Below are 21,506 nucleotides of genomic sequence, written 5' to 3'. Positions count from 1 at the left end.
TGAAAAAGTAGCTGGCACTGAGGTGGAGTCTACCTCCTACAGCCCCCATGATGGGGTGATGGGGCCACCTATGGAAAATTCATGCACACAGCGCACCTTCCAGGACAGCCAATCACCTTCCAGGCCAATCCCTCTTCTGAGGAAAAAGTAGTGAAGAATTTTCTCTTGTGAATCTCTTTGTGTATTTTCCCCAATAGGCTGGCCTACTTAAAAAGGCAAAGTCACAGACAAGGCCTCTTCTCCAATGTCAACATTAGTCCCTCTATGCCCAAGGTCTGACTCTCCTAGCAAGTAACATACTATAGGGTAGCGAGCAGGCAGAGGCTGAGATCAGTGTGTATGGTTGCTAATTGGCACCATTTTTCCTGCCCCATGGGCCTTCTTCTGGTACTTATGGGCTGTCTTTCCATGACCAGCATCCAGGTTCAGTGACTTTTAAAAGTCATGGTCCATACATTCTAAGGCAGAAGGGTGGAGAAGGCTTGGGGAAAATGCACAGTTCTCTACAACTACAGAGCTTCCAGCTCCACAAGTCTGAGCACCTGTGCTTAAACAAGCATCTCAGGTGACTCAAATTCAGAGAGTCCCTGAGGAAACCCCCCCACCTAGTCCCAAGACTAGGAGTATCTGTTATACATTTCTCATTGTTGTCCACACAACCTTGTCACCTGTTCCTTGCAGCAAGGAACTTGTGGCCTAAATCAGGCTTATACTTTCAAAATGAGAAAGGTTTTTACTTCTTGGGTGGCTTCCATCACCTCCCACCTCCCTCTTCTCCCTCCAAAGACTCTAGTGAACTCCATGTGAGTGAGAGAAATGGGTTTGCGTGGCTCTCTCTGGGAGAGTAGGAGGGAGAGCAGGAGGTGGAAGGCAGAAGTTGGCCCATGCCTCTCAGTTCCTGTGCCACATTGGTTGCCATGGAAATTGTCTGGAAATACAAAGGTCAGGCTGCCCTTGGGTATCTGCTTGGGTTTTCCTCTGTGGCCACCCTGTTCCCATGGTGAGTCCGTTACAGGGCCCCCAACCAGTAAATTAGCTGAGGGGGAGTATTCATGATACAGTGTTCTTGGAGAGCTCCAAAGTGCCATCACTCCCCTGCCTGAGACTTCTCACTGAGAGTAATTATCTTTACCAGGTGGAGATAATTATCATACACGCTGATACAGATTATGATCAGGAATAACAGGAAGAGTTCTGAAAGCTGAAATTGTAATTTCTCATTTTCCTCTATCGTCCTACGACTCTTCTATATCCTCTTATTCTTACTTAAGTCATTTGAACCCAGGGTGGTACTGACCCCAAAGGGATTGCTGAGAAAACGGGGCTGTCGAAAGTGGCTCCTAATTCACCTACAGGTAATGGTGCCTTTTGTTGTGACTGCCTGGGAGGAGAGGGTCGGTCTGAGCATCAACAAGCCATGGGTATTGCCTGGGTGACCTCCTAGAAAATACCTTTGCCCCATGTTGGGCCTTAGTCTCCTCATCTGTAAGGAGACGGGTAACCTAGAGCACCCTCCGATCCCATTCAATGCTGAACGTCTTGGAACTGATTCCCTGTTTTGCAAACACATCCTTCCTCCTGGATTTGTCTTGCAGTCTCCCTCCACTCATCTTTGGGCATGCAGCCCTCCATCAGCAAGTCCTGTCAATGCCAGTTTCCAAGTAGATCATAAATCCATGGTCACGATCATCATTATGATTTCTATTTCTATAATTTCCCCTGGATAGCTGTAGGAGCCTCTTGTCTGTTCCCTCTGCTTCCACTTTGGACTCTTCTCTTCCCTAATTCATTTTCCTCATAGCTCCCCAGAGTGGTATTTTAGTATGCAATTCAACCCTTCTTTTGCTTAAGACCCCCAGTGGCTTTCCATTTCATTTAGAGTAAACCTCACATCTACACGTGAATGGCCTGGCTTTTGCCTACTTTTCCAGTTCTACCTCAAGGCACTGTGCTCCTTTCTCACTAAAAGCCAGACATACACATCATTTTTCAGGCCTGTAAAAGCATTAGGCTCTTGTCTACCTGGGAACTTCACACATGGCTATGTGTATCCCTCAGCCATTCAAGCCAGACTCTCTCTTACACATAAGGTCCTTGGAGAAACCGTCTCAAAATGCACTAAGTAATTTTTGTTTCATTCCACTTCCTTTATCATCACTGAAAGAGCAGTTTCATTTTTGGGGTAGCATATCAAAATACTCCCAGCTCCTCGAAGCAGAGGCTCCTTCCTACCCTACTCCAGGCTCCATCATTAATATATCTTCCCATATCCTCAGCACCTAAAACCATACCTGGCAGGTCACAGGCAGTTAGTAGTATCTGTTAAGCAAATGAATGTAAATGATATTGGCCACAAATAGGGAAGAAAGAAAGGCAATGGTGAAAAGAAATGTAAATTTTGCCTGCAGCAATTTTTGTTTCACTTTTAATGTATTTTTCAAAATATTCTTCTACATGGAAACAAATCCAAAATATCTATTAAATGTAGGTCTTTGGGCTGAAGGAGCCGGCAGGCCTACAAGGTCCATTCATGGATGGCTTCCTACTCTCAGCATCAACCTGAAGAAAACAACACTGCATCCTGTGATCACAGCTAAGCTGAATTTTAACTTTTAGTGTTAAAAAGTAGGTTTCAAAAAGCCATTTATCATAGAAACATTTCAAAGGAAAGGGAGGGGGTCATTAAGCATTTCAGTAGCACTTGCCGGCCTACATTATTGAATGTGCTAATTACAGATTAGTTTTATGGATTTGTGGTGCTAGCGTGGGAAACATTGACTTTAGGTACTGTGGCCAAGGCTGCAAGTCGACTCTCCTAAATATGTTCCCGTACCTTCTACTTTAGAGAATAGAAAGCCTGAGTCATTGCCTACCTATTTTCCCTGGCCAGTATATGTAATTATGGGCCACAGAGAAGTAGAAGCAGACATTTGTTTGGGATGGAGAGAATTTCATTATTCTTTGATTTTCTTGATCCAAACAGACACATATGGCTGGAAACACTTCCCTCTCTCACTGCTTAAATGTGGTACAGTATCTGGGGGCTCCTCTCCTTGTGAACAAAAAAGGCCAGGAGAATCACAAAACAGCCTATTCTGATTTCATGAAACTATAAGCCACTGCCTGCTACCATGTTTTTCAGGATGCAACCACAATCTGAGATAACCCTCAGTCTGTGATGAGAGTTTTGCTGTTGTTGCTGTAACTTGTAAACAATTATATTTGACCACATTTTGTTGGTTTTTGGTAACTGGATGGGAACAATAACTTTGAAGAGATTAGAATGATATAAAGCCATTTATGTATGAGTGTAGATATGTGCAATTCAGACAGAATTTAGGTCTCTGAATCCTAAGTTAGGGAGGACCTATGGTATATTCATGATATTTAAATAAGTAGTGAGAACAATGAACTGAAGCTCATTTGAAGGATGGGAGCAGCACAGTGTCTAACATAGAATACACCAGGACATGGGTGATGTATCTTGGTTACTTTTCTTTCGTTGCTGAGATAAAATACCCGGTGCCCAAAATTAAGGAAGGAAAGGTTTATTTAGCTTACAGTTTGTGGAGGTTTCAGTCTGTAATCAGCGGGCTCCATAGCACAGGGGCAAAACTTCAAGGTGGCAGAAGACAGCAAAAGCAGCAGGAGCAAAAAGAGGGGGAGCAAGCCTCTTCACTTCCCTTATATTGTATGCCGGCTGTCTGCCCACACCCACACTGTCTCAGTGCCCTCCTCTTGCACAGGCTCAGGGTGAATACAAAGTAAGGACCCTGGCTCCCTGCTGAGTCACATATTAACCTTCTAAACATTTTAAATTGACACAATGAACAACATCCTGGAGCAGGAAGGGCATGTCCTTTTCACCCTAGGATGTAGAACTGCTGAGTTATTTAGTTAAGCTTCTAGACTCCTCAGGTTGACACAGTGTATCAACCATAAGAGTTGAGCAATAATAGTAGTTTCTGCTGGTGTTTATCCTTATCTGCTTGACCTCTGTCCCTTATCACTGTCTTACAGTCATTGTTCTTTTGTCTGGCCCAACATATATTTCCAGTAAACATTGTCATGACATATATATTTCTAATGAAATTTAGTCAAAGTCCTACAAACAATCAAAAATAAAAAATACCATCCACTTGATAGGTTTCCTATGTGAAGGCTGGGCCCTGTGTAACAGGTTCTAAATGTACCACCATCTTTTAAATCTCCCGACAATACTTGAAACAATTATTTTCATCTTATCAAAGAATCATAGAGTAGGGCTGTTATGCAAACTGTGGAGCAGGATGGCTGAACGTGTGCTGTTCACGTTCTTCTTCACCTCAGTGTGAGCTTCTCAGATAATGCAGGTGCACACTCAGAAGCCCAGGGCACACAGTTTGAAAGTCCTCTTTTGGCCAGAGGTCAAGTACCCTCCGAAGCCAGCCGAGTGACACAGCAGTGAAGCAGTAGGGTGGGGGCTGTGGTGACCTGGTGAATGTGTGGGTCAGCTTGAGTGCCTGTCAGTAGAATTTGGACACTCACTGCCTAATACAGATGGGTTAAACAAAAACATGCCTGATACTCAGGATGTGAACCATGAGTTGGGACCTCTGGAGGGCTGATGGGGAGTGTAAAAATACACCCTGAGGTCAGACCACACATAGATGCCTACTCATGAAGGAAATAACAGAAAAATAAGCTCATGAGATATGCTGGTTTTGATGGCCCTATGTTTTTCTGATTAGATAGAGATTGTTTTTTCTGTTTATCCACTGGCCTGATTTATTTTTAAGCAAGCCCTTCCCCTGCTTGGTTCTTTCCACCCTTCACCATGTGTTTGCCAGTGTTGGCCAAGCATCCAGTCTCACACCTCTTCTCCCACGTTCCCCTTCACCCCCCGACTGTCTTCTTATTTAAAGAAAAACAAGATTATAATGGTGAATGTTGAGGCTTTCCAAATTACACAGCAGGCAAAATAAGTCCTGGGGGAAGCTTGTTAGGAAGATTTTACTCTATTGCTGCTTAGAAATGTTGGTCCTCATGGCAGTTAAATGCGAAGTGATGATGGGGGTAAGCATACCTCCAGTAAATTTCCATGAGACCCAGTGTTTATGCACTTATACCTCAGATCTATTCATGGAGGTCAGATTCTAAGCTTTACCTCTGCCTCCTTTTGAGATTGGGTAATCTGCAAAAAAATGCCTACAGGAAAGGGAGTTCACAGATACTAAGCAGCTGTAAAGTGGTTATTATCAGTTAAATTAAAGGAGTTTATGCACGAGCATTCTAAAATGAGGGCAAAGAAATTACACATGAATACAGGAGGTCAGCAAGTGTGAGAATTAGTCTAGATTATGGAGTTTCAAATTTCTTTTTCCACTTTCTCCATTCTACTCTTCCTCTTTTCTTAGCTTCAGATCCACTTGTTTCAAAATTGATTGTATTCACAGGTTCAACACATAAAACACGCAAAAGTGAAGCTGCTCATGTCCCACGTAAGGATCTAAAATCTCACTGATTTTGCTGCCCTAGTACTGTCAATGCAATACCTGAGGTCCTGCTTGTGTTTTCTTTAAACCACAGGAAAAACATTTATGTTACCAAAGGAATTAGAATTTTTCCAAGGACTTCCTCAAAGATAAGAATACTTTCCAAATGAAAGAGCCAGAGTCTACCAGGGTGAGGTGACTTACCACTCCCACACAGATGTTGTGTCACTCACTTATAATCCACCACTCCTCTGCTGTACATATGTAGTATAAGGCAGTGGTCTGAATCTCAACTCACCAATCTACTACTGACTATGCAACCTTGGCAACACAGTCAACATTTCTGTGGTTCCTCATTCATAAAATCAGATAGAAGGTGAGTCCACCTTCTGCTTCTGTGGACATTCATTGCAGTGATGCATGTACAGGAATCACAACCTCGCTCGCTATATTGTAGGTTCTCATTAAGTATCAGTTGTATCACACTGTTCCCCCATTGTTTCTCTGCACTTCAGCCATAACTCTGCCTATGAGTCTTGATGGAACACATTAATCCACTAGCAGACAGAGTTGGATTAGCAGAGATATATCCAGATGACCATAGCATGCAAAGGGCAATTAACTGTAAAGAATAGTTGAAATAATAATTTCTATCTCTTAAATTTCCAGTATATTTCTCCCAAGAGATATATAGCATTGAAAAAAAAGGTTGAGAAAAGAGCTGACTGACCTGGGAGATATGTCACATCCTTGCTGCATGAAAGCTCCCAGGGAGAACCACAAGCTGTTGAATATCCCAAACTCATTTGACTGGTCACTGCTGGTTGTCTGATCTCGTCCTTCCTCAAACTCTTCACTGTGCCACTCATACGGGCTGAAGCGGCTGACCAGGAAGAGGACGACACTCACTCCGATGTAGGCGAAAACTATGCACATCCAAATCTCATAAGCCAAAGGGTCGAGGAAGGAAAATACTCCTGGCTTGGACTTCTGTGGCTTTTTTATCATGATGGAGATACCCAAGCTCATAAATGGCTTGGAGAAGTCTATAACCTCTTCCCGAACCAAGGTGATGGTTAAGGGGGCCACGGCCACATCTGCTCTCTGCAAAAATAAAATAAAAGTCAGTGGAACCAGCATCTCTCTTTGTTCTGTCTCTTTTTTCCCCTCACTTCATTGTAAGTATTCTGTTATATTTTAAGGAATGTGAAAGTGGGAAAGAACTTTAGAAGTCTAATTCCCCAATACTGTAAAATATTTCTGCCAAATGGATGATCAACTCAATATATTATAGGAGAGATTATCCTGTTATTTGACAGTTCGTTTTGCCAGAGGCGTGTTTCTCTTCCTGCAAGAAGGAGGCTGGTGTGATATGTGCCCAGCAGCCCTGCTACCTTCATGTGGTGGGAGAGACCACTCCTTCCCTGTTCAGCCCTCCATATTGGAATGGGGATGACCATTATGGTTACATGGGGAAGCACATAACCCAGGTCTACCCAATCAGCATACTCTGCTCCCCTATTCTGGAAGATTTACTGAAAGAAGGCATGAGACCCAAGTGGGTTTACTGAGAATCATACCTGACAGCAGAGTTGAGTGATACAGAAGATGATCTCTGACATAATTTAAGGTCACTCTAACTTCAAGGCTTACCCTGGGTGCCCTAGGAACATGTGTCAAAAATTCTTCTGTTTGTCACCAAGAACATGAGCCAATCCTTCTGTTTGCTTAAGCCAGTTTGGATTGGATTTTTTTTACCTTAAATGCAGATTATCCTGGTTAACATCATGGTAAAGGCAAATTTAAGTCAATAAATATTTATTGAGCACTTATTGGTAAGTCTAAGCCAGAAGCTCTAGGTAAACTATGGCCCCCACACTCAAGAAATTACAAACTAGTAGAAGAGAGCAACACACATCACACCTACACACACACACCTACACACACACACACACACACACACACACACACACACACACAAGTTTTCCAGTGTATAAGTAGATAGAATATATGCTTTCCAAGAGGTATAAAATGCTACTGAAGACTGAGATGGATTCATTCTGGCTGGGGTGATCATGGATTGCATCAGAAAGAGGTGAAGTATCAATGTGGCCTGGAAAAAGGGTGGGATTTTGAGAGGTTGCTCTAGTGCAGAATGGCATTGCAGGAGGAAGGAGCCATGTGAATAAAGGTCTGGTAGTGAGGAAGTGAAGTTTATTTGTAACTTTTCCTCCCAGGAAGGTTGATGAGAAATACACCAGTGATTCAGCTCTTAAATTTGAAGTCCAATATGTTGAGAAACATGAAATGGTTGTGACAGGGTTCACCCTTGGGCCTCCAGCAGGTGGAATCACCAAGCCTTGTTCTTCTTTCTTGCCTACCTTTCTCTAATCACTCAAGCACTGGTATCTGCTCAGTAAAAATCCACTGCCCCGTTGGCCTGAGATCAAGAAAGTCTGGAAATCCAGGAGGATTTCCATGGACAGATGACACGATATCCATTTCCAAGATGAGAGACACGCCTGTGCATGGCTGTTTAGGCTGCCTGGCTCTCTCTTACAATGCAGCACAGCAGTCCAGATGTGAGGCGGGTGGCAAATGCTGTGCAGATGAAGATCCTGCCAACCCACCGGCCAGCTGTGTCTTAGCGTGAGTTTCTTCTGGTTGGGTGGGGCTACTGAGGAAGTGCCTAAGTGTAATAAAAAGTCTGGCTCCAGAATGTCTTCAATTCTCACTTATAGAAAGGAACTTTCTGTAAAGCAGTGTGGCGTCAGGTGTGAATTTCATAGTAATTCTGTTTTTTTCCCCTAACACTCACTGCATAATCCTTGATAATTTTTATGCATACTTTCCAGACAGTACAAGTAGAAGATATCTAGTCTTTTCTGTAAATCAATACAGAAAAGGAACAGGAGAGAAAAATAATGTAAATGACTTGAAGGGAGTGACAATAAGATACCCACAGCATGGTAAAGTCCAGCTCTGAAACTGATAAAGGGTACTGAATGGATTTGTGTGATGTTTTCTGACATGATCTCATAAAAAAGATCATAGACTCCAAAATTATAGAATAATATCATCTTAATGCTTAATTCATTTAGCAGTCCAAAAATTGGTTCCACGGAACATTGTTTCTGGAGGGATGTTAATAAGTATATCATAAAAATGAACAGGTTTGGGAAACATAGATTTAAGTAAGTTACTTTAGGGCAGGACTTAAAACTTTAAAAGACCACTGTGTGTTGGGTATTTCAAAGAAGGGTAGGTAGGAGGCAGTATTGCCAAATGACCTATGAATCATTCCTTTCCCTAAGCATCAAAAGAGACCTAAATATATAGGATACACACATGGTAGACCGTTTTACAGGTAACGAACCCACGTCCAGACAGGAAAGTGGCCTGCGCAAAGCAGTAGTGTCTTGGTTTGTTTGACATTGACTGAGAGGCTCCAGAAGTTGATTTCCACCGTGTGAGGTAGTCACTGAGGCTTCACAGCCCTCGTCAAGGGCAGATCTGATGTAAGACTGAGCTGCTCTTCTCCCTAACTCCACGGCCCCTGTGTAGCTTCAAGTGAAGCAGTTTGGTTGCTTTTTGGATATCAATTTCCTTATTTAAAAAGGTATAATAGTTCTTGTTTTATGTCTCATAGAATTGTTGTGAGGGCCAAAGGTATTCAAATACTGGAGAGTACTGTGAAGTTCGACCCTTTTATAGGCACTCGGAATTATTCTCATAAATGGGCATCTCAGGCGGCAAACTTGAGGCTTCGTCAGAATCACCTGGAGCGCTGCTCAGAACACGTGGCGGAGTTGCTAGAGTCAGTGGTTCTGGGATGAGAGGTAAGAACTTGCATTTCTATCAAGTTTACAGATGACGCTGATGCTGCTGGCTGAGGGCCACACTTCAAGGTCAACTGCCTAGGAGATCTCAAAATGATGTGATGCCTGGATGACACCCAGGAAAACAGAATACAGCTTTGATGTGGCAGGGAAAAAGCAAAACGTGCATAAAATGATCGGGGTGGGGCTCCACCCTGAGCCGGGCACTGTGTCAGTGAATCCTTCCCAGTGCCGCTCTGCAATAAACGCTTCACTGTCCACCTGTAGGGAGGTGCAGCGAGAGACCTAGCAGAGTTGGAACTCAAATCCAGGTGTCTGTCTGCAAAGTTCACTTTCCTTCTGCTTCACCAAGACCAGACAGAAAGAAGTACAGGTGAAACAGAGACACGAAGATACTGCCACGCGAGAAGCAGAACCCTCGCTGGTGATGCACGGCATCTATGTCCCAATGTGAACACAGCTAGCTGTTCTCGCTTCATAATGGCTTTACAGCTCAGTATTTGGTGTGATTTCTGCAGAGGCTGAGTGAGGTAGGGTAGAGTAAAAAGGCCTCTGTGATTCCTGTGTGAAGTAGGGTGGAGTAGAAAAGACATCAACATGTTGTGACTCTGCTATGACTGGCTGTGTGTCCTTCAGCAAATTATCTAACTTCTCTGGGCCTCAGTGTCCTCAACCTATAGAACGTGTAAAATAGTCTTATGTAATTTATGGGAGAACATGAAGAATTAGTTGAAGAATGTAAGTAAAATATTTGGCCTGGTGCTGGACGTGTACTGTGTGATGAAACGTTACTGCTAACATTGCTGATAAGAACAACAGGGGAAAAAGGAATATAAAGACAGACTGGCAGCTATTTATAAAGCACAGAAGCAGTAGAGTTAGAAGCTTCTCACTGACTTTTCACTGGCTGCACTGGTGGTTTGTAGCTGAGAGTATTTCCTTTCTGTTCTTTCTCAGGGAAATGGAAAAATAAAGGGAAATAATATAGAGAAAAATAAAGGGAGAACAGCCAGTTGAGCGCATCATGGAGTCTTCAGACAATAGCTTTAACTGAGCAGAGGGGTAGGGCTGGTGAAGGGGAGATAGAGGAATAATCCTAACAGCTGAGGCCCACAGGAGAAAGTCCAGATTGTCTGGAGCTGCTGAGCCAGCGATTCACCGTGGATTCCCGACTTTCAGGGGCTTTTCATCAGGATGCTCATGCCACTGTTCTGCCCAGATCAGAGGCTTTGCACTAAGGGAGCTGCATTACACAAGGTGAAGGTGAAGATGAATGCAGGAGAAGGTGAAAAGTTCACAGCAGTTGCCATGGGGATGACCTTCAGGGCATAGTGGAAGTTCCCATGGAAACCAGCCTCCAGATGCGGCATGACCCTTCCAGGTCTCTAGCTTTCATCCATAGAGCTTCCAAAGTGAGAGGCAGGGTAGAGTGAAGAAGGGGGAGAAGCACATTCCATTCCTTAGCCCGTTAACCACCTTCACAGGCCACCTCAAAAGCCACCTCCCTGAGGACTATTTTCCTTACTACATCTTTTTCTTTTTTGAATTCTCTTTGTATAGCGCTTACTGCTATTATACCTCCTCTTGCCCTGATGTGAGACAATGAGACTTGTCATCCTCCTAAGCGATTGTTTCCTCCTGACCAGCACTTAACATTAACCTCAGGCTCCACATGGGCTTCAGCTCAAAGAGCAGCCTAGAGATTTCAGTGTCTGCGAGTGAAGTCACCATAGCCTCTTTCCTGAACATGGCAGCAGGATTCTTCCAGTACCTCAGGTACCTTCCTAATCCCTCTCCCCAGTCTCCCCGATCTTGCCCACCTTTTCTCCCTTGTCAGTTCCTACTTCAACCTGTCCCTGACCACTCCTGAAACCGTGCCCAGGCCCAAGGTGTGTTTTCTCACTCCACTATCACATCTTCTTACTTCTACCACTATCCTTTTAAAAATATACTTTAGAAATTCCTGGGCTGCCCTTCTCTCTTTCTATTTCAATGTGACTTCTTTCCAAGTTCCATGCCTTTCCTGAGAGCTAGGAAAACCGACATTAGCTCTTGTGTGAACCATGCAACTCAGCCTCTGTGATTCTGTGTTTATTTTGTCTCTTATTGGCTTTTCTAGCCTGGTAAAATGTGCTGATCCTGAGGATTGTTTGCTTTGCCCTAACTCTCTAAAACTGGAAACAGTGTCTGGTATTCAGTGGCTTCTCCAAGCTGATTCTATTGATTGAAGTTTTTACAGCAGTTGTGCATGGAGCTATTTCAAGTGAGGTGAGTAAAACAGAATGACAGCAGACATACCTCTATTACACAGTTAACCAGTGCACAAGGTGGAGTAAGCCATAGAAAACTACGTTCTACGGCAGAAAACAATGACTTCAAAGGAAAGTTTAAATTTAGTTTGAAGAGATAGAAGTTAACTGGGTAAAAGAAATGTTGTCTACAAGGCTGGGGAGGGAGATTTTAGAGGTGGAGAATGGTAGAGAGCATTCTAAAGAGGAGAGTGAGTGAAGAGATCTTGCATCATAGGAAAAACCAGAACAAGTGACTAGCAAGATAGGTTGGCTCCAGATTTGCTCCTTCAACCTGTCCCTGACCACTCCTGAAACCACACCCAGGGTTTCAGCTGAATCCCAGGGAATTAATTAATCCCCGGGAAGAAACTGACACTGAAGGAACCTCATACAACTTTGAGGGAAGTAATAACTTAGAAATCTGCCTTGAGAAAATTGATCTTGGAGCTACAGGGTTAGGTGTGTTGGACAATGATCAATTGAAGGGACAAGATACTGAGTGAGGGTGAAGGCGCTGGCACCAGAAACCTGAACAAAGGATGTCTTAAGACACTGTGCTGTGGACGAATAGTCTATTCAGCAACAATGCTCAGTGATGGAGTCACATAGGCATTAGAGGTCCATGCGGCCACCAAACGCTTTCCTTCAAACTCTCTGGTTTTGTCTTCCATCTCTCCGCCCTGGGAAGAACTTACTCCATAAACCAGCTCTCCCACCATGCCATTCCAGGCCTTTGTGTCAGGATCTCGGGCTCCATATTTCCCATCACTGACGATCTCAAGGCGGTAGGAGTAGCCCACATGCTTGGCAATTTCTGCTGCCAGCTCCACACAGTATCCCTCATAGCGGTCGTTTCCCTCGAACTGGTTGGCATTCTTCTTGAGCATCACGTAAGGGTCTTCCTGGTAGAGAAATGGAGAGACAGAGAGTATGGTTAGGGGCTTACCCACAGGTAGAGAAGACTTTGGCATGGCACAGGAGGACATCACCAAAATTGCCTGACATCGGGGAAGTCTCTAAATGTATTTCTGAACATCTAGCCCACATTAGAAGTTTCTTAGGCTAAGGAAGCAAAATTTGTTAAAACAGCCATGTTTCATCATTGAGATGGTACACAGCCTTTCCAACTATTTTTATGAGCCCTTTTTTTAGCTTCTTTTTAAAAAAAGTACATTTGAAGGAAGGAGAACTAGACTGTAAATAAGCTCATATATGGCTTAGGCATGGGTACAAAATGAGACAATGAATCTAAGAGATGCTGAGTGAAAGGTAGGAATCTCTCATTCTCAGGGCGTTCCTTCTTCCACGCCTTGGCACTGTTTGGGGAGAAGAGTGACCGACTCTCCCTCCGAGTGGAAACCACTTGCGCTGTCCAGTGAGAATCCCAGTAACCTTGAGGAAGGAGTGAGGACTCACTAGGATAGTGGTGACGATGTATGTTCTGTTCTGAACACTGGAGTTGTCTCCTCCAGCTTGAGCATCAGTGGCTGCAGGGACAAATTTGTCATCTTCGTTCCAGTAGCCAATCTGTGAATGAGAAGGTGGGGCTATAAGGCAATCCAGGGTCCTCAGGACCACCCAGTCAACACTAGAGACAGGAAAGTTCAGTGTCCTACCGTGCAGTACTGGGCACACAGACCCTAAACTAATGGTAGACAGAAACAACCAGAGGCAAGGTGCTTTCCAGGTTCCCCCAGCTCAGCCTGCCCCGCAGTGAAAATCCTCACAGTGGTGAGTGAAGCCAGGAAACTGCCCCTTCTGAGCAGTGAGGGTGTAACAGTTTACAAAGCTCAACTCTTTTGTCCCATCAAGCCAGGGCTTGGGGATTTTATTACTTGCAATTGTTCACCAGGGCAGAGCTCATCTGCCCATGAACCCTTTCTTTCCCAGGACTCATTATTAACTGTAGTTTAATCTGTGTTTTCCTACCCAGATTTAACTTCTCAGGATAATTATTTTATCCTTTATTTATTTCTTCTTAACTATGATACTATAATACATAATAATACATGTAAGTAGTTCTCAGATTAATAGATTAAACATTAATTTTCCAAATACCAGTAGTTTATGAATACTGATTTATTTTTTGAGGTCTTTCAGCAAGTACAATCCATACTGCTTGCAAGGCTCTGAGTTGAAATATTCATCTTGGTGTGTGGCAGGGCTGAGAGAGGTAGAGAGAAGTCCAAGAGATCGTCTCTGCTCTGTGGACACTGCTGGTACACTTAGGAGGACACGAAGCACACATACACACAGAGAAAGCCCTGACAAGTGTGTGGGCTAAGGAGTTCAGAGGAGCAAAGCCCAGGGTGGGGTTTTGTGTAGGCCACAAGGCAGCAGAAGGAGGCAGGGCTTAAGGTCATGAGAGAGGGGAGGAGAAGGCCCAAATTGGGAAGAATATGAGGCAAGGTGTAAAGGTGGGAATTGCCCAGATACACAAGTTCCACGAGTCCTAGATGGACCGTAGTGTTCGTCCAGGAGGACAGTGAGTGCTTGGGTCTAAGTGGCAGAGGTTTTAAATGCAAGGGTAAGTAATGTAGACTTCATCCTTAAGGCAACAGAGAGTCATGGGAGGTTTGCAGGCAACAGAATGACACAGTAAATACACACACACACACACACACACACACACACACACACACACGCACACACACACATATACACACACTTGCGCGTGCGCACAAGCACATGAACCTAAGCTTCCTATACTGTTCTGTTCTCCTCCCTTCCTACCTCTTTCCTTCTTCTCTGCCTTTTCTCCTCCCTCTCCCTCTCCATATCTATTTAGACATTTCTATCTGTTTTGTGATTATTCTGCTGTCAGTAGAAAGGAGAAATAAAAGGAAAAAGGAAGGAGAATTAGAAGTGCATAGGAGGAGGCTGAGCAGGTTTACCAGCAGTCAACACTCAGGTCAAGCTCATCGCAACCACGGCACATGACATCCCGGTCAGGTCCAATGTCACTGACACCTTCAATTCCTTCCTAGTTCCTTTAGTGGTAGATTAACTGCTCTTCCTGTGATCTCCCTGTCATTAACAACAATGATAACTGCCAGCACTGGTAGCATTCTTGCTGTCACAGGCTGAGGGCTTCACAGTTTTCATGCCATTTCATCTGGTTTAGGGGAGGCTGTTAACCTGTCCAAGATGGTGTAGCTGGAAAGCAGCTGAGCTCGGCCTGGAACCCTGGCCATCTGTGTCTGGCACCTGCTTTTCACCACTATGCTATTCTTGCTAAGAGACTCCTCCCATCGCTGGTCCAGAATCCTATTAGTTATCATTTATTGAATGCTTCTTGGGTTTCAGGTGCTCATCTAAGTGCTTTTTATGTTTTATTCACTTCATCCCTTAAACCCCCCAAAAGCTGGCCAATTATCTTTCCCATTTTAAGTGTGTAGAAACCATGAGGTGGACAAGTAGAGTAATTTTCCCAGTGCCACAAAAGAGCCACAGAACCAGGACCTGAGCAAAGAAGCTGACTCGAGGTCCTGCCACCTGCACTCCAGGGCGTGTCCAGCCAAGCCTTAAGGGTTTGTGTGCTTTCCCAGTACAGCCTCATTGTCCAGCTGCTTGATGTCTGTCTCCATCTCGCTGTGGTTCTGAGGCCCCTTGGGGACAAGATGGAAGGACACTGTTCCTAGAGTCCCTGTCTTAGCCCAGCACACCCTTTCACAGACAAGCAGTTTACAAGAGTTTGAGGAGAGAATGAACGAGACAGCTGTGACCCAGTATGGAATGGGTGCTCGCTGATGTTTCTAAGGCAGTTCAGAGGCCTGAGGGGGGTGTGTCACTCAGGGTCTGTGTTCACGCGTATCTAAGGGCAAGTGTGTCATGATGTTGCCTGTGTGTGAGGCTCTTTGTCCATGTGAAAGGAGACATTTTTTTCTGATGACACAAGAGCCAGAAACTTAGATTTCTGGAGTGCCATCACTACTGCAAGAAACCGGAAAAAGCGTTTCACCCAACTCCTACATTTTACACAGAGGCAGCCGGCTCAGAGACTACTGTGCAGTCTCATCCCCTCACCTGGTTGAAGCAGTGTTCTAAGGGGCCCCAGGGGATCTGAGAGGACCTTTCATCTCTTTCACAAGAGGTGAGGAAAGTTCAGGAAAGAGGAGCGGATCTCCGGGTTCCTCATTTCAGCTCCAGAACTCAGCTATGCTCAATTTATTTCCTGTAGGAAGGGATTTCCCTTAAGAGTTGATTTTTACAAGGAACTCTCTGATCAAATAATAAATTACCTAAATGACTATTGTAGTATAACATGGTGTGTGTGTGTGTGTGTGTGTGTGTGTGTTAGTATTTTAAACAATCCCTAAGATATTTTTCACACTTAACTCTTTTGATCCTTATAGTATGCAGAGTAGAGATAGACTTGTGATTATTTTCTCTGTTTTACACATGAGAAAATGTAGGCTTAGAGTGATTAAATGATCTAACTTATAATATTAGATTATGCAGCAGATGAGTGGTAGGGATGAGAACCCAGATCTCATGGACCACGAAGGTAAGACTGTTTGATAAAATTAATATAAATTTCAGACAATGGCTGCCAAATATGATTATTTCCCCCCCATAGATGATTCTAAGGGGTTTTTGTTATTTTCTTTCCACTTTTTCTTCTCTCTTCCTCCCTCCTTATCTTTCTTTCTTCTCTCTTCACAATTGCTCTAAAAATTCAGCTGTTCCTACTTAAAGTATAAAACTGTTAGAAGATAGGAAGTTGCATCTTTAATTAGCAAATAATTCCTCTGAAATATACAATGTATGAAGCAGTATATTTTGAAAGGGGCTCAGTGGTCTAGAAATTAGTTGAGACCCAAGTGGATCTGTTATAAGAGCTAGTCTTTACTAATACTATGACCTTGGGCAAGTGGTTTGATTCTATAGGCCTCAGTTACTGATATAGCATGGAGACATTAATAGAACCTGCCCCATGGGGATGTGGTAAAGTCTACATGAGCCAGTGCAGTACAACAATGTGCAGAGTATGTTGTTAGTTCTTGTTACATTCTCAGCTTGCTAAAGAATGATATTTATTATGATGATGTCTTATTAGAGGTTAATAAATTTCTATACTACAATGCATTCCAGTTTACAGTTTTCTATTCAACATTATCAGTCTCAAAAAACAGTACTGTATTTATTCCAAAGAATTTCCAAACTCATTCGACAATCAAACCTTTGTTTACATACAGAATGTCTCAGGGTAAATGGTTTAAAAAAATCACAAAATCTGCTTTAAGTTTTCAACTTATTTTGATAAAATTCAGGAAAAAAAAGCAAGATAAATCTATGTATGCCAGATTTACATAGCTTAGGGGCAAAACTGTTAAAGATAGTGGTCCTTCAAAGCTAGTACCATTGGTGCTGTGGATTTAGCTCAGAGGCATAGTGCCTGTCTGGCAAATGTGAGGTCGTGAGTTCAATTCCCAGTACCGGGGGGAAAAAAAAATGCTAGTACCATCACACTAACATTAATTTGGCACATACAGTATAGCTTGGCTCATTTATAGCAAATTTCACATCAAAAACTAATACAATAGTTAAATATTATGAATGAGTTTATTTTACTGCTAACCTTCTCATAGGAAAAAAAAAAAGAATACTGCCAGGGTTAGCAGAGACTTCGTGATACCAAAACTCATGCTTAGCATAGTAGTAGACTGAGAAATCTGGTTCCAGAGTTTGATGCAAAGAAGCTGGCAAAGGTATTTGGAGAGACATCACACATTGGAAATGAGAACAGATTTCTTTCTTTGGGAAATAGATTGGATTATTGCATAGCACGTTGATTCTCTACTGAAGATACACAGGAACTTTGATTCTCTTGGAAAGTAAGTCAGAGTTAGTAGTTTGGTAAGACTGTGGCCACTGCTTGGGAGAGGATTTAAACAATTCTGACAGTGGGAGGCTCCTCTCAGGCCAGTTAGATTTTCTGATCTTCTGTTTTCTATCTGCCTCTAAAGATTCTTTGATTATAGAAAATGAGCCTTCATGATATGTCATGGTTTTTAAGTGGTTGAAGTATAAAGGGGGTGACCATGGAACTATAATTCAATTGATTTACCTTATGTAGTCAGCAATTTGAATTTATACACTGATATCTCCAGGTTGCCTTTGAATCTACAGGCCCTGACCTCCAAAAATGAGATCCATTATAGTCAAAATTTTAAAAAGTAGGTTGCCACTGTGGCAAAGACAACTAGCTAACCAGCAAGTGTTCTTGTTTGCCTCCCTAGTGTGGAGATGTTGGTGGGAAGTGACTTCGTATCCAGAAACTTAATTTCCAAGCCAGCTTTGTACCTCATTGGGCCAAATTATTAGCTTTTGGACAATGGAATACAATGGAAGTGATGTTCATCTCTTCCAGGCTGACCCTGCAAAAATCTCCAGTAGCGTTTCCATTTTCATTCTTCCCCATCTGTTTATTAACTGTTGACAGCCGTAAATCCTCACCCAGCCTGAAGCCCCGTGGTAGGCAGTGGTGCCCGCATGAACCTGAGTCGCAGCCAGGGCCCTCAGGCCAAAACCTATCCGGGAGTAAACAAGAAATAAACTTCTATTGTATTAAATGGCTGAAATTTCAGTTTATCTGCTACAGTGGATAGAGTTCTCTAAACTAAGGTACTTCAAGGATTTGAAGTTAATAAGTTTATGTGTAACTTTATCTGGAGTTCTGCTTGAGGTGTTATTTCATTGAATTTGCTGCATGCTTTTTTCTTACTTACTGGCAGATCAATGGAAATATGGGACAGAGAGGTATGCTCCCTGATTCCCCACAACATTCAATAATCTTCCCACTTGTTTAATAAACAACCACTTCTTTGCATGGGTTTATCATGCATCAGTATATCCTAGGCACCGAGGATATAATAAATAATACAAATAGGGTTTCTGCTTTTAGAGATCTGTAATTTCATGGTGCTGTGGTTTGGATGTCATCAGGAAAACTCATGTTGAAATGTAATCGCTGTTTTGATGGATGGAGAGATGAGACTTTTAAAGAGTGATAGGTCATGGGGTTCTACCCTTATGAATGGATTAATGATGTTGTGGGCTTTGCCCTTATGAATGATTAATGTTTTTATTTGAGGATAGGTTAGTTATGGCAGGCATGGCTTTGTAACAAAAGCAAGCTCTCTTTCCATACTATGATGCCTTCTACTATGTCATAGTACAACAAGAAGCCCCACACCAGATGCTAGAATCTTGATATTGGACTTCCCAGCCTCCAGAATTGTGATAAACAAATTTCTTCCTTTATGAATTACCCAGTGCATGGTGTTTTCTGACAGTAGTGGAAAATGGACTTAAGAATGGCAAAGAGGCAAAGAGGGAAACATAGCCAATATATGTCCAGACTAAGAGTTGGTAGATAATCACTTTAGGTTTTACAGAGCATCCGGGCTGTGAGGCAGCTACTCATCTCTGCTGTTATAATACAGAAAGAGCCATAGATAATATATAGACAGATGAGCACAGTTGTGTTCCAAAAAAGCTTTATGTATGGACACAAATTTTAATTTTGTATAATTTTCACATGTCATAATATAGTCTCTCTTGAAAATTTATTTCAACTGTTTGTTGAAATGTAAAAACCATTAGCTCACCACCAAAACAGGTGGTGAGTTGAATTTGGCCCGCAGGCTGAAGTTTTCCAACCTCAATTTAGATCAACCAACAACAGTATATTGGAAGGGATAAGCGCTTTGAAAAAATAAAATAAAATGGGATTAGGAACTGTGCTGGGTGAGTGGGAGGTACTTTAAAGTGGTCAGAGATAGCCTTTTCAAGGTGGCTTCTCTCAAGCTGAGATATGCAAACCAGGGATAAACACAGCACTTGAGGATATAGTGATGGAGGATGTCAGGTGAAGGAATAGCATGTACAAATGCTCCAGGAAAAGGTGAGCCTGAAGTGCGCAAGGAACAACAACAACAACAGCAACAACAACAACAGGAACAACAGCAGCCAGGGTACAGACAAATGATGTCCCAGAGAAAAATGAACAAGAACTATTGCCTGGGGCTCTGAAGGTCAAGGTCAGGAGACACACTATATTTTCCTAGCAATAAGAAACCAGTGAAAGTTTAGGCAGAGGAGCAATATAATTTGAGGAATGTTTGACATTTATTTCCAAGATTTTGTCGTGGAAAAGTGGCCATTTTAGAGGAACAAGACAAAGACAGATAGCAGGACCCACGAATGCTAAGCAGGTTACTCTCGCGGTGGGAAAGCAGCTTGGGCACTGGGGTTAAAAGTGAAAATGGAGAGAAGTGGTTGGATTAAGCCCTGTTTTGGAGTTACAGTGTGACTTGCTATGTCCAAAATTGAATGGCAAGATTGAAAGGAAAACTTCCAAGGGCTTAGGAACTAGAGAGCTAGGAATCCTTTGGGACTTTAAAAGATTACTTTTGATATCAGCAGGACTTTGACCCACTTTGTTTTATTCCCTGCTTAGCCTTTTTACTCCAGGTACACATGGGATCAGAATTGGGAGTAACAAACTCAGGACAGAGGCGGGGGACTCAAATCAATATGAAAGGAGTAGATGCCTTCAGTCAGGTCCAAAACAACTATGGGATCCATGGTGTTGAGTCAAGACAGTTAAATCAACAATGCTGGTCTGCTGATGAAAGATGTATGAGAATTTTCTGTACCATTCACCTGTGGGCAGCTGTTTATGAAAATTTGTGATTGAATCTGAATTTGACAAGGTATTTTATCCAGAGATGGATCCTTAAGTTAGTACTCTATGGTGAAGTGATATCTCTAAATAGGATTTCCTACAATTTAGCTTTAGTATAAGCAGTGCCAACTTTCGCAACTAAATCTCCTAAACTTTATGATGAATGTATACTTTGAGGAAACACATTTCAGTGGGATGTCGAATTGGATCCAAATACCTACAAGGTATGTTGGCACCTGAGTGGGCAGGATACAGGCCTGAAGACCAGGAAAGTTTTCTCAAAGCCCTGAATTATGATGACACAGCTTGTTTTTATTACACACATCAGGTAAGGCTATGTAATGTTCACTGAAACCAGCATAACTAGGTCACCCTTAAAAATCTGAGAAATTACTTTGCTAGGAAGCTGATTGAGTAAAAAGCCTAAAGGCACAGATGTGGAAGAATTGATTTTCTGAAAGTCAGATCCCCTATAAACAAAGAATGTTTAAACCCACATTCTAAGAAAGGATTTAGCCACTGGAAAGTAAGCTTACAAATGGCCCTGGGATCTGAAAACTAAAGCACAACCATTTGCTTGTGGATTTTTGAAGGTTATTCAGTTAGTTCTGTTTTCTAGTTTATCCATTCTATTGACTTGTTTGGCCTGACTCACTCAAACTCAATGGTGGTGTAAAATTTCGGTGGCCTACAGAAGGGAGTTTACAAAACAAACAAACAAACAAACAAATAGACTGTGAGCTGAATGTCCATTGCATGCCAGGTGCTATTTTCTGAATCATGTATTATGTGATGGGCATTGTGTCTCATTTAATCCTATGTCAGTCCTACAAGGTAAAACGGTATTATCTCTCTTTTACAGATGATTAATGAGGTTCATGGAGGCAAAGTACCCTGGCCAAGGTCATGTGCCTAGTACAGAGTAAGGCAGAGACTTAAGTCCCAGTCTATCCATCTCTAAAACCCAAGCTCTTTGACACTTAGCCTGTGTTTCTCACCAAATCCCTTTGAGCCCCAGACTCCAGTCAGGCTGGGAAAGAGGCTTTACTCATACAGATTACTAGGCCTCTTTTCTCCAAAAGCAGAATGCCCAGTGGCTGAGACTCAGGAATTTGCATTTTTAAAGCTGAGCCACCAGGTAACTCTTCTATGTGCTAAGAACCAGTGATTCTTATTACAGATCCTCCACTTCTAAGAAGTTCTTGATGAA

At 42.7% G+C, this 21,506-nt stretch overlaps 1 protein-coding gene across 4 annotated transcripts in view; it reads right to left on the bottom strand.

Annotated features, from left to right (window-relative positions):
- The window catches only part of Gria1 (glutamate receptor, ionotropic, AMPA 1), a 314,019-nt gene that overhangs the window by 91,457 nt on the left and 201,056 nt on the right, over positions 1 to 21,506 (bottom strand). For all 4 annotated transcript variants that reach the window (XM_005376183.2, XM_005376180.2, XM_005376179.2 and 1 more), the window contains 3 exons: positions 13,021 to 13,131; positions 12,300 to 12,506; positions 6,205 to 6,578 (listed from right to left, as the gene is read on the bottom strand). In XM_005376183.2, the coding sequence (XP_005376240.1) occupies positions 6,205 to 6,578; positions 12,300 to 12,506; positions 13,021 to 13,131 (692 nt within the window). The remainder of the gene's footprint in view (positions 1 to 6,204; positions 6,579 to 12,299; positions 12,507 to 13,020; positions 13,132 to 21,506) is intronic.

Source organism: Chinchilla lanigera, unplaced genomic scaffold (assembly GCF_000276665.1).
Source record: "Chinchilla lanigera isolate Chin_1 unplaced genomic scaffold, ChiLan1.0 scaffold00007, whole genome shotgun sequence".
NCBI classification, from domain to species: Eukaryota; Metazoa; Chordata; class Mammalia; order Rodentia; family Chinchillidae; genus Chinchilla; species Chinchilla lanigera.
Note: the sequence above shows the minus strand (reverse complement) of the source record. Positions and strands in the feature narration are given on the sequence as shown.